The sequence below is a fragment of the Hyperoodon ampullatus genome (genome assembly GCF_949752795.1).
Source record: "Hyperoodon ampullatus genome assembly, chromosome: X".
NCBI classification, from domain to species: Eukaryota; Metazoa; Chordata; class Mammalia; order Artiodactyla; family Ziphiidae; genus Hyperoodon; species Hyperoodon ampullatus.
In genome coordinates this window covers 46,020,190-46,032,191 of record NC_136913.1, presented here as the reverse complement: position 1 = coordinate 46,032,191, position 12,002 = coordinate 46,020,190, and the positions used below count along the sequence as shown (strand labels likewise).

Sequence of the window (12,002 nt, the reverse complement as noted above, 5' to 3'; positions counted from 1 at the left end):
TAGTCGTTCTAGTGGGTGAGTAGTATCTCATTGTGGTTTTGATTTGCATTTCCCTAATAGCTAATAACGTTTCATGTACTTATGGTTCACATGTGTATTTCTTTGGAGAAGTCTATTCAAATCCTTTGCCCATTTTTAATTGTATTATTTGTTTTATCATTGACTTATACATATTCTTAATATTCTGGATATAATACAGATTGTTGATCATTTCAAAGAACCAACTTTTAGTGTTGTTGATTTTCACTATTGTTTTTCTATTGTTTAATTTATTTTCATTCTATTCTTTTGTATTACTTTCTTTTTGCTTGTTTTGTGTTTACTTTGCTCTTCTTTACATAGGAATTAATAATTATGAATTATCCTTTAAAGTACTGCTTTAGCTGCATCTCAAGTTTTGGTGTTTTAATTGTATCCATCTCAAAGTATTTTCTAATTTCCATCATGATTTCTTCTTTAACCCATTGGTTATTTAGGAATGTATTGTTTAATATCCACATATTTGTTAGTTTCCCATATATCTCTCTCTTGTTGATTTCTAATTTAATTCCATTTTGGTTAGAGAACATAATTTGTATGATTTCAATCTTTTAAATCTTTTGAGGCACGTTTATGGCCTAGCATACAGTCTTTTTTGGAGAAGGATCCATGTACTTGAGTGGAATGTTCATTTTGTTGTTTTTTGGTGGAGTAGTCATTAGATGTATATTAGTCTAGTGTTTTATAGTGTTGTTCCCCTGTTGCTACTAGTGTCCTGGAGCTACCAGGCCCCTCTTAATGGCTCACCATTAAGATCCCCATCGTTTTTTTTCAAAAATGCCCTTAGGCATAAATGTTTCCAGGTTCTTTTCCAAATAAATTCAGTCCCTTCAGGCAAAGCTGCTGTGCTTAGTTCTTACGGCCTGCTTCTGCACCCAGGCAGAAACTTCAGACAACTATACCTGAACTGGGGGTGGATATAGCAGGACACTTCTCCTGCCGTAACACCCCATTGGGCATTCAGGGGAGATAGTAACACCTGGTTATTTCAGCTTGCCTGTCTCCATGTAGAAACTTCACCCTATCAATGAACTTGGGCAGAGGAGATTGGGATCCCACTTTTACTGGCCTCTCATGCCTGAGGTCAAGCCCTCACCCTATAATTGGGAGTTAGTCCTCTAGCCCAGGCTTGCCTGGAATAGTGCCTTGGCAACTGTGGTGGAATAAAAGACACTGGTGCCCACCTCCTGGGATGAAAGTATGGCCCTAGACTAGGAACTGAGGGGATAGGGAGCCATCGTCTTCTTGGGCACATCCATATCTGGAGTAAAGCTTGTCACATAGAGCTGTGGGAGATGGAACAGGTTATAGCTCAAATGCCAGATTCTATTTTTACAGAGATTTAGTAGATCTTTTTGAACAAATGTTTATCCATTTGCTGTATGCCCTTATGACAATTTCTAGGGACTTTAAACGTGTGTGTGTGTGTGCGTGTGTGTGTGTGTGTGGTATGTATGTATGTATATACATATTTGTCACCAATTAAATGGTGTTTCACTGGGGAGTGGATCCACCAAGATCCTCACACAACTATTCTGGAAGTCCTGCACCCACCCTTAAATGTTGATATCCCTCAGGGAGAGTTTCACTGTCCTCTCTGTACACCCTCTCCTGGATGACCTTGACCCACCTCTTCACCTATTATCCATCTACTGATGATTCCAAAAATCTACACTTGCAGCTCATTCCTCTTTCCTAAGCTGCTTGTCTATGTATCTCTGGCCTTTTGGACATGTCCAAGTTAATGTCCCTTGGGTACCAGAAACTAACAGTTATAAAACTAATCTCATCTTCTCAGTCCTCCGTAACTAATGCTTTCCCTCTATTAAATTCCACCTAAGGGGATGGTACCATCAACTCAGTTGCTCTAGCCAGATATCTTTAAATATCTCTATATCTACCTCTCTCTAATCTCCTACATCTAATCAATCAACTCATACCCCTTTAAACCCTATAAATTTCTAAAATGTGTCCACGCCTATAAATATACTCAATTACCCTAGTTCAGGTCACCATCATTTCTCACCTGAACTACTACCACAGTCTTCTCTCCCTTTACAAATAGTTTTCCATTCTTCAGACAAATTGATGTCATGTCTCCTCTCCTCAAATCCCTGAACAAGTCACATCAGACCCTCTATAATCTTTTTCTTACCCCATTGACTTCATCACTAGGAGATCCTTTCTTCTTCTCTACATGCTCAAACTATGTTCCAGACATAATGAACAAGTTCCTGTTCCTAAAAGCAGCATACTTTATCTGGCTTCTAGAATCTCACACCTGCTCTTCCCTCCTTCTGGAGGAATACTCTCCCACTACTTCTCCTGGCTAAGCTCTATTCACCCTTCAGGTGAAGGCACTTTCTCTGATAATCTCTCATCCCCGCTAAACTAGGTTGGTTTACTATGTGCTGCCAGAACCCACTGAATCCCCACTATCATAAAAACTGTACATTTTGCTGAGATTTCTTGTTTTATCATCTGTCTCCCCAGTACACTGAGAGCTCCAATTAAGGACTGAGGTACTAGATAAATGCAAATACTTTCCTATTTATCTACCAGGTTAAAGCTAGATGAAAGAACACAGCTTAAAGACTTGAAATTTTATTGACTGGGACATGATAGAGGGTCTTTCTTCATATATAACATATTAAGATTTAATTCAGGATTATGAAAAAAATTGTAAATAGACTTGGACAGCAAGGTGCTCTTGGGCAGCAAAGTACTGATATTCCTGGGAAGGGTTTCCTTGCTCTAAACAGAATGCATCCAGGACTGGGTTAATTCCTAAAATGCCCACTAGGGATTGTGATGCCATCGCTGATACCACCTACTACGAAGGATTTTGCAGTCCATTTATCTTTTGTAACACCCAAGAAAAGAGGTCTAAGTTTGAGTGCGTAGACAAAAGGAAAAGAGAGAATTGATACCAACTCTGTTCCAAGTCCTCTATGCCCTCAGCACTGGCCCCAAAGAAGTCTAAACTTCTAGAGGTCCTGCCTGCTTTTTCACACTGCTGTGTAGGATTACACAGGGGCAGGGTGTTAAGTCTTCTTGGACCATGGATGGACATTTTGGTTCCCTATGTTTACTATCCTGGGAAGAGGTGGAGCACTGAGCTCACTGTAAGATATTGTCAGCCCTGTTCTTCTTCATCTTAACATGAATCATGATCTTTGGAGTAATAGGAGACTGAATTTCTATATCCAACCCATCACATTCTAGCCCTTTGCTCCATTCCATTGATTTCAGGTAAATTGGAGACACTTTGAGTACTTTTTAGAGATTGAGTTGTGGGAGCAGCTTTCCCTTCTCCATGGTGAGGATCAGTTTATCCATGATGTGAAACTGCAAACTCTCAGGTTTTTGGTAGTGATGGGGAGTGGGGGGTTGAGGGACTTTCCTAGGCCATTTGGAGTCAGCCTGCATTAGGGAATTGGTCTAGCAATGGAACCTAGAAAAGATATGAACTGTGCAGTAGGTGTAAATTGTGTTCTTTGCCTCACAAAATCTGGTAATCTTCAATAAAATCTCATCAAAAGTTACGGCCTTGTCTCTGGAGTACTGTAGGAAATGAGGGATGGATAAGGGCACATTCTGGGGTAAAAAGGTAGAAGGGTGAGAACAGGGTTCCATTTCCTGAGTCCAGAGTGGTGGTGCCCTTGTTTACCAGTTGAAAATCACTGTCCCCAGAAGAGCACATGAGGGTCAGAGGCTGCAGACATGGTAGCTTGCTGAGGAGTCAGAAAAGACAGAGGGAACTTTCTGGAAAACAAGGTAGTATCAGGCCTGCTTTTAGCCAATACATTGCAATGTGTGATTTAACAAAGGGGCACTCCCTCTGAATTGATACTTCCCCCTCCCCTAGCAGCCTCAGTGCTTGGTGAGTAGAAAGTTTGTGTGGGAATTAGAAGAAAAACCAAACCAAACCAAGCCAAGCCTATTCTGCCCTACATCAGGACTTGGTAGAGAGCTTGGTCTGGATTTCACCCCCAAGTTTTGTGCCATGCCTGCCGCACTTGTGCAGGAAAGAAGTAACACAAATTCCATGACGGCCCTGAGCCTTAGCCTAAAAAACTGAGGAACAGCAAGGTGCCTGTGTGGTGTGTGCTTAACAAAAGGGGTCATGGATTTTGGGAAATATTCTGGAGGAAGGGGCTCACCTGTGCCATCTGTGCCTGGGTTACGTATGTTTGTATTTGGAAAGAAAAAAGGCTGGAATACACATATACACACACACACACACACACACACACACTTTTTTGAACTTGGTTATTCTGGGTAGGGGGATCATGTGTGATTTTTGATTCATTTATTTTGGGGGGAATTTTACAAATTTTCTGAAATTAAGATGAATTAATTTTGTAATCAGGAAAACAATTCAATTTTTTTAAGGTAAATTGTAGAATGGGGAGTGGAACCTAAGCTTATGTCCACCACTGGGGTTCAAAACTTTCTGGTCATATCTGACATACTGATGCGACTAAAAGTCTTTTTACATGTAGAACTGGGAGACCTCCAAGGAAAGAATTCACACTAAAGGAAGAGCAAGTCTGCTAACATGTCAGCTCGGGAACAAAACCTAGGTTTTTGGAGGGGAGGAGAGAGTCTGGCAGCTGGGCTGTAGATTGATGTTCCAACCAAACTTCTCTACTTAAGTCTTAGGGATAGAGGGGGGCCTACAAGTAAACTCTGAAGAATTTGTTTTCAATTTTTATTATGGAAAATGTCAAACATATACAAAAGTATAGAGAATAGAATAATGAACTCCCAAATATCCATCACGCAGCTTCAATAATTATCAATTTATCACCAATTTCCTGTCAACTGTATGCTCACTTACTCCACCCTCAGATTATTTTGAAGCAAATATCAGTAGCATATCACTTCATGTGTCAAATTTACAGTACATTTCTCTAACAGATAAGAATAAAAAAACATAACCACAGTACCATATCACACCTAAAAAACCCCAATATGTTGGGGAGGTGTGTTTTTATTTCAAATTCTGTAAAGGTTGGGGGAACAATTACTAAATAAATACATTTCACTGGTAACATGAGGAAGGGTGTAACACTCAGATGGAGCCCATTTTTTTCCTGATGTAATTGCTTTACAATGCAAAAGAAAGAAAACTACCATATTAAAGCCACTTTAGGGACTTCGTAGGGAGCTGGGGAAGAGTGCTGACATCACAAACCCCACGGCAGAACTCCATAAAACTTCCTCTAAACACCATTGTCATTTTCTTAAAGTTGATCTCCTGGAGGTAGCTGACCCAAGTCCTCTCTAAATCTTTCATTTTTGGTTCCCTCCCAACAGAAGTTTTTTTTTTTTTTTCCCCCAATGCCTTTGCCAAGTGACAACAATTTAGTTGTGTTTCAGTCCTCTGCATTCTCACATACAGAAACCAGGGGGGATGAGGAGCTAGCTGATGTATTGGAAAAGGGGAGGAAAACTGTGGCCAACTGAATCACTAAGAGATGCAAAAGAAACCTAGGCAAACTAAGTGGCATGATTAACTTTGGAAACTGCCTATAGCAGTCTTTTTGCCTCTGGCATCAAATAATACAGTACACTGAATCTGAAAAATAAGAAAAAACATCTTTTCTTCAAAGAGATGTTAAGATTACATGAAAGAGCTGGTTAGGGCAGTGCAAAAACATTAAATTTATTATTTGTATATCATTTTAAAATTTTTATAAAAAGCACATTATCTTATGTTCATTGTATTTATTTTTATAGTTACTTTTATAGCAAGTGATATTTTTGAATAAAATTTTAAGCAAATTAACAACAGTACAAAAACACTGAAGTTGTTACACAAAGGACTGATTCTACAAAATGCTGCCTTAAGTGATGGGTAATCTTAAAACTGCCAGCCACTGTGTGGTATGACTTAGAAATATGAGTAATAATTCTTGTCCTTGAATATCTTACAACTGCCTTGAAAAGTTTCTGAAACACCTGATACAGACAAGCCACACACGTGGTGCCTGGACAGCATATACTCTACTAGCACCAGATTGGAAGGGGGATTGTTTTACCATGTAGTGATTATAAAATATGAGTTGAATCAAAGAACCTTCAGTGATGCCAACCATATTTCAAGTAGTGTCTCAGATGCAGAATATGCAAAGAGTAAGGAAACGTGGTCCTTGCTCTCAAGGATATCATAGTCTAATGAAGAAGGCAGACATATCAAAAAAGCACAATAAAAGGCTACGGGTGCTGAATAAGAGTCTGTTCACATACAATAGTACAATCACCAGGGCAAGAGGAGTCAGTGGAATAGACAGGGAAGGAGTGTCCCAAGATGTACGAGTAAAACCAGATGAGCTGTCTCCTTGGAAACATGGAAGTGCTCACTTATACTTGCCAATTCCATTCATCAGTGGTTCACATCAATGACTCTTTCAAAGCAATCCTGGATATCTTTGCTGTTCATCTGGAGAAACAAACCAACATACAATTAGCAGGCTCATACTAATTTGACAATTCTTCCAATTGATAAATTTACAAAAGGTTTATTATCTGCATCACTCACTTTGCATCTGGAAAGCCTTCACAGAATTATCTAATGCAGATGCAATGTGAGTCTGGATCCGCAGCTGAGGGAGTTACAGGTCAGTATATGTTACAAAACAAAGAAGTCAGGAAAGCAGTGATACCACAAGTTTTGCAAAGGGGGGAGTGGTCATCTAAGACATAAAAAAGTCCTAAAGTCCATGTTCTGGACTCTAAGCTTATGGCAATTATTCAGGCTGGTTCCTACCCATCAAAAAGTTTGTGGTCTACTGGCCACACAGCCATGCAAATAGAGAAGTACAATAAATTGTGAGAACCATGACACGCACAGAAGAGGATATGTTGACCCAGGTGGTCAGAAAAGGCTTCTCATAGGAAAAGTTTATGAATTAACTACTTTTATTATCTTCAATTTTATATTAAAAACCCCTGAGCATCAGACAGTTAGACAGTTTGGCTGAAGTTACAGAATTTACAAAAACTGGAAGCAGTTTTCAACCCTAGGTCTGTTTGACTTCAAAGCCCAATGTAGTGTGATGTATCACATCAAACTCTCATAAAAATGTCAAGTTTTTGGGCTTCCCTGGTGGCGCAGTGGTTGAGAATCTGCCTGCCGATGCAGGGGACACGGGTCACAGCTGAAAATATATGCTGTTTATAAAACATGCAGAACATAAATTTGATTCATTTCTGCAAACTTCAATTAGCTATGGAGAGTACCCTTTCTCCGTTTCTACCAAGGGGAGGGCTGAAAAACCAAACAAACAACATATAAGTGACTTTTTAACACTCTTAGAGGGAAAAAGAATCCCAACTGTACAATCTTTGGAGCACTGAGGTGGTAGAAATTTTCTATATATGACCTCTGCTCACCTGTTTAGCCTGAAACACTTGGTCTTAAAGAGAAAAAAACCAAAATCTCCTTGGAGCTTTAAACTATTTTAGGCTAGGTTCCAGAGAATATTTCACAAAAACTACTTAGATGAACCTAACGGTCAATCCTAAAAAATAGCATGACAGGGCTTCCCTGGTGGCACAGTGGTTGAGAGTCCGCCTGCTGATGCATGGGACACGGGTTCTTGCCCTGGTCCGGGAAGATCACACATGCCGCGGAGTGGCTGGGCCCGTGAGACATGGCCGCTGAGCCTGAGCGTCCAGAGCCTGTGCTCCGCAACGGGAGAGGCCACAACAGTGAGAGGCCCGCGTACCGCAAAAAAAAAAAAAAAAAGCATGACATACTCTAAATGTTTCTGGCAAAAAACAACGACAAAAAAAAAACCCAACCAAACAAACAAAAAAAACAAACCCACAACATATTTATAGGCTAAATTCTTTATAACGGGTTAATATGAATATTGTACATTTTTGCCTTTGTCAGATACTTAATTTAAGAACCAAATAAGAGGATGCATTATTACCTCTAAGAATCACAAGTTAAGGCTCCAAAGTATTTGTGATAGCATTTCAGGTGGAAGGGGTTTTTATCTGCAAAATTATCTGTAAAATAAGAACCCAGTATATCTGCTGTGTTAATGTTAATGTAGAATTTAAGAATCTTCTAACCTAGAATAACTAGTTATTGGGGGAAAATATCTTTGGGTCTATTTGAGATTGAATGAATAGTAAAAGTCAGATTGTTTGGAATTAAAAATATGTACTCAAATATATATTCGATATATATCACTTTTGCAGAGAAAAACAGAAAAATACACAATAACCATAATTAATCAAATGATATAATTCAGATAATAAAACTGTCATTGGTTTTAAAAACCCACTCATTTTTTAGTTTACTTTGATAGCATTAGTACCGAAAATGTTTTGTGAACTGAAACTTGTACATTGTTTATCTGTGCTTGAATGTGTAATAAGATTTGTTTTCAAAAGAGTGGTACTGAATTTCTTTAGAAAGTGGAACAGAACCCACTTTTTAGAAGCAATCGTATAAGCATGTTACCAATTTGTAGAATTAAAATGCAACCAAATAGAGAAAAATATTTGAGTATTTTGAGGAACAAAATACACATAGCACACAAGGGGGCAGCACAAAAGAGTGTGTTCTGAAATTCAATATAAAGTTCAAAAGCAGAACTTAAAAGATAGGAGGGCGGAGTACTGATTAGGAAGAGGAATGCAATGGGCTTTTGAGTAACAGGTAATATTAATTTCTGGATCTAAACTCTGGTTACATGTATGTGCTCACTATATAAAGATTCATTAAGCTGTAAAGATTTGTCAACTGTTCTGTATGTATGCTGCACAACAGTAAGCTATGAATTAATTTAAGAAAGGTAACTTCCATTCAATCTTCAGCAGTAATTGTGTTTAAAAAGGTGACTTTGAGAACTAACAAAATGTTTTAAACAACCATTATTTTCTACCTTATTTATTTACTAGAAGAATGTTTTAAAAATGCTTAAGTGTTATATAAGGAATGACCTTTCCACCCTGATGTCCTCTTCAGAAAGTAGATTTTCCCACTACCTAACTGACGACATGGCTAGAGGAATAAAGGTAGTTCCAGAAGACAGACCTATGCACTTTAGACAGGATCCCTGATTTCAAACAAGTACTGAAGCAAATGTAAGAGCTTTTAATTTGGTAGCTTTTAAGTCTGTCATGTGACACAAAACCTTTATCCTAAATCTTCACAAGAGATTGTTCAGGCGTCCTGACAGTTTGAGAATTCTGTAGCAGCTGAATATCAAGAAGGCTAACTCACTCAACTGGGATGTAATTACCATATAATATTCCATTCCTTTGGCTACTGGTGTTCAGACAAGTTTAAGTGGACTATCATGAACTCAAATATGTGAACTAACTTTCTTTCAAAGACTAGTTTATAATGAGAGAACCATGTTGTTCTAGAGCACTGAGAAAGGAGCAATGGGAGTTGGAAGTTGAGCACGCTAAACCTCACTCAGAATACAGTTTTCATAATATGTACATATCAGGATATGTACATAACAATACCTTCCCGAGAGGGTCTTTATTCTATAAAATAATATTTTGCTAAGCTACATTCAGGCTCAATGGGAAATGGCCATTTCAAGTAAGAAGTAAAAAACTACCAGTTGTGAAAACGTTCTGAAAATCGAATTATCGACATATGAACTAAGCAATTTCTGAAAAGGGCAAATTAGATCACATATCTGAAGATAAAATTATTGTTCAGTGTGGAAAGAGCACATGATGTAAAATTCCTTAAATGCTTCTTTGAAATTCAACACTGGTCCTTCAAACCAATCACAGAAGGGCTTTCTGACAAGGGCTAATGCTGTGAATGAGAAAATAACTTAAGAGAAAAAACTAATGAAGTTGCCATACAACCAAGGTGATCAGATTTTAAAGGCCTTCACTACAAAAAAACCACAAGACTGGTACCAAAAGTGCATACACACGCAGACACACGCAGACACATACGGACACACACACACGTGTGAACTGTTAAAAAAACAAACCACAACACGTATACACGTGTACACACACACACACACCCGCCCCCCAAAGACTGGGTCAGCAGTTAAGGCACCTTTATAAACAAACAAACAAACCAAAAAATCCCATGTGGCTTTGGCTTTCCGAAATGTGTTACAGTGCTACCAAGAAGCGATTCTGAAAGCATCTGAAAAACGTGCAAAATGTCTGAAAACAGTGCCTGGCAACTGAGACAGTTTGCAAGCGTGATGCAGAGGTCTGCCAAGGAAACAAAAGAAGCCTCCCTCCTCCCGGTGAGACCGCACACGGCACCAGGGGTGCCCCGGGCACTATTTACTGTCAGGTAGGTAGAAAGCAAGAGTCTGTGCAGGAGCGGTACATACTAGGGATCGCTCTCTGGCAGGGACGGGGCCATGAAGTTTCCACTGGTTGGGGAACCGCCCAGCTTTAGTTTTTGCAGATATTCGGCATGCACGGGCTTGTGGCACTGGAGAACCTTGATCGCATCTTCGATTTTGAACCACTCTCGCTTCCTCCCAATGCTAACCGAATCTTCCCAATCCTCCAGAATCTCAGTGACAGTCAGTACATACACGTACGTTCTGTGCTTGCGATCTTGGTTCTGCTCGAAAATGCCCAGGAGCCGGCCTAACTTCCCCTTGACTCCCGCCTCTTCGTACACCTCGCGGACTGCAGCACCGCCCGGCTCTTCCCCGGGCTCCATGCCCCCGCCCGGCACGATCCAGCGGTCCGGGTACCGACTGCTACTCACTAACAGCACCTCGTCCTCGCGCTCGCTCCGGAAGCACAGGCACGCCGCCCGCTTCTTGAACCCCTCCGGGTCGTAGGTCCGCGTCTGGTTCGGCTTGCACTTCATCCTCGAGGCCGCTCGCCGCTGCTCGGGTCCCTGCTGCTGTCGCCACCGGGCCGAGGGACTCCGAGGTGCTGTGGAGAGAAAGGGCCGCGGGGAGGGGCGGGGAGAGAGAAGCGTCTCAGCCCGCGAGCCACGGGAGCTCGGGGAAGATGAGGCGGGGGCGGGGACGGAGGCGGGGGCGCACGAGGTACGTCAGTAGGTCCTTCCCCCCGCGCGGCCGGGGGGTCCCGGGCGCAGACGCCTGACTGGAGGAGGCGCCGCCGCCACCGCCCCCATCCCCGCCTCCGGCCCGGAGCCCGCCACTCTGCGCGGAGCCTAGCCGCGTCTCCAGTGCGTGTCCCCTTCCCTCCCTCCTCAGCCGACGGGGCCGGGGTTGAGCGAGGTGAGGCGCATTCGCGGGCGCGTCCCCGTCCCCGGGCACGTGCGCGTTCCCGTCGGAGGGCGGGGGTCTCGTGGCTCCCGCAGCGCGTGGCGCCTGGGGCGCACTGCGCAGGCGCCCCGCACCTCCGGGCTGGGAATGTGCATCCCCCGGGGTGAAATGCCCCGCCTTGTGACTTGGGCCAAGCTTGCTTCCACGTGTGCCTTCGAGCCAGACGTGGCTGTGGCGCGGATGGACGTTTCTCCTCACCCTCCCCACCAGGTTGCAGGAAACACACACGCAACCGTTTTACACAGAGGACGGATGGTCAAGTGCGTGTGGTCTTCGTCATCAAGCATAAGGTAGAGTACCCGCTTACTTACAGGAAGGCCCCGGTTGTGTGAAGACGATCCTTGGTATTCTTGACAAAACAGAACCTAATCTTTGCTTTGTCATATCATGCGGTTTTGTTTCTTCAACAGGTTCTTCACCTTGCCAGGCATCTTGGCACAGCCCATAAGTGAACACCTTTCTTGAACCCCTGTTGACATCTTACCTAACCTCTGGTCCTCGGTTTCCTCAGCAGTAAACTCCTCACCTACTTGGTTCAGACCTTTGCATTTGGAGTCATGTTCACCCAACAGCTGGAGAACCACCCCAAGCAGTGTTTTATTAAATCCCAGGAATCTCTCCCCTCCACACACTCCATCCTTGTCTCTCTTTCTCATTGAGAAGTACTGGTTGAGGCTTTGGGAAACGTGCCTC

At 42.0% G+C, this 12,002-nt stretch overlaps 1 protein-coding gene across 1 annotated transcript; it reads right to left on the bottom strand.

Moving 5' to 3' along the window:
• Positions 1–10,387: 10,387 nt before the first annotated feature.
• Positions 10,388–10,882, bottom strand: LOC307069093 (diphosphoinositol polyphosphate phosphohydrolase 3-beta-like; the record flags this gene model as incomplete). Its single annotated transcript, XM_079727236.1, has 1 exon — positions 10,388–10,882. One exon carries the CDS (start codon positions 10,880–10,882, stop codon positions 10,388–10,390), a length of 495 nt encoding a protein of 164 aa, XP_079583362.1.
• Positions 10,883–12,002: the final 1,120 nt, after the last annotated feature.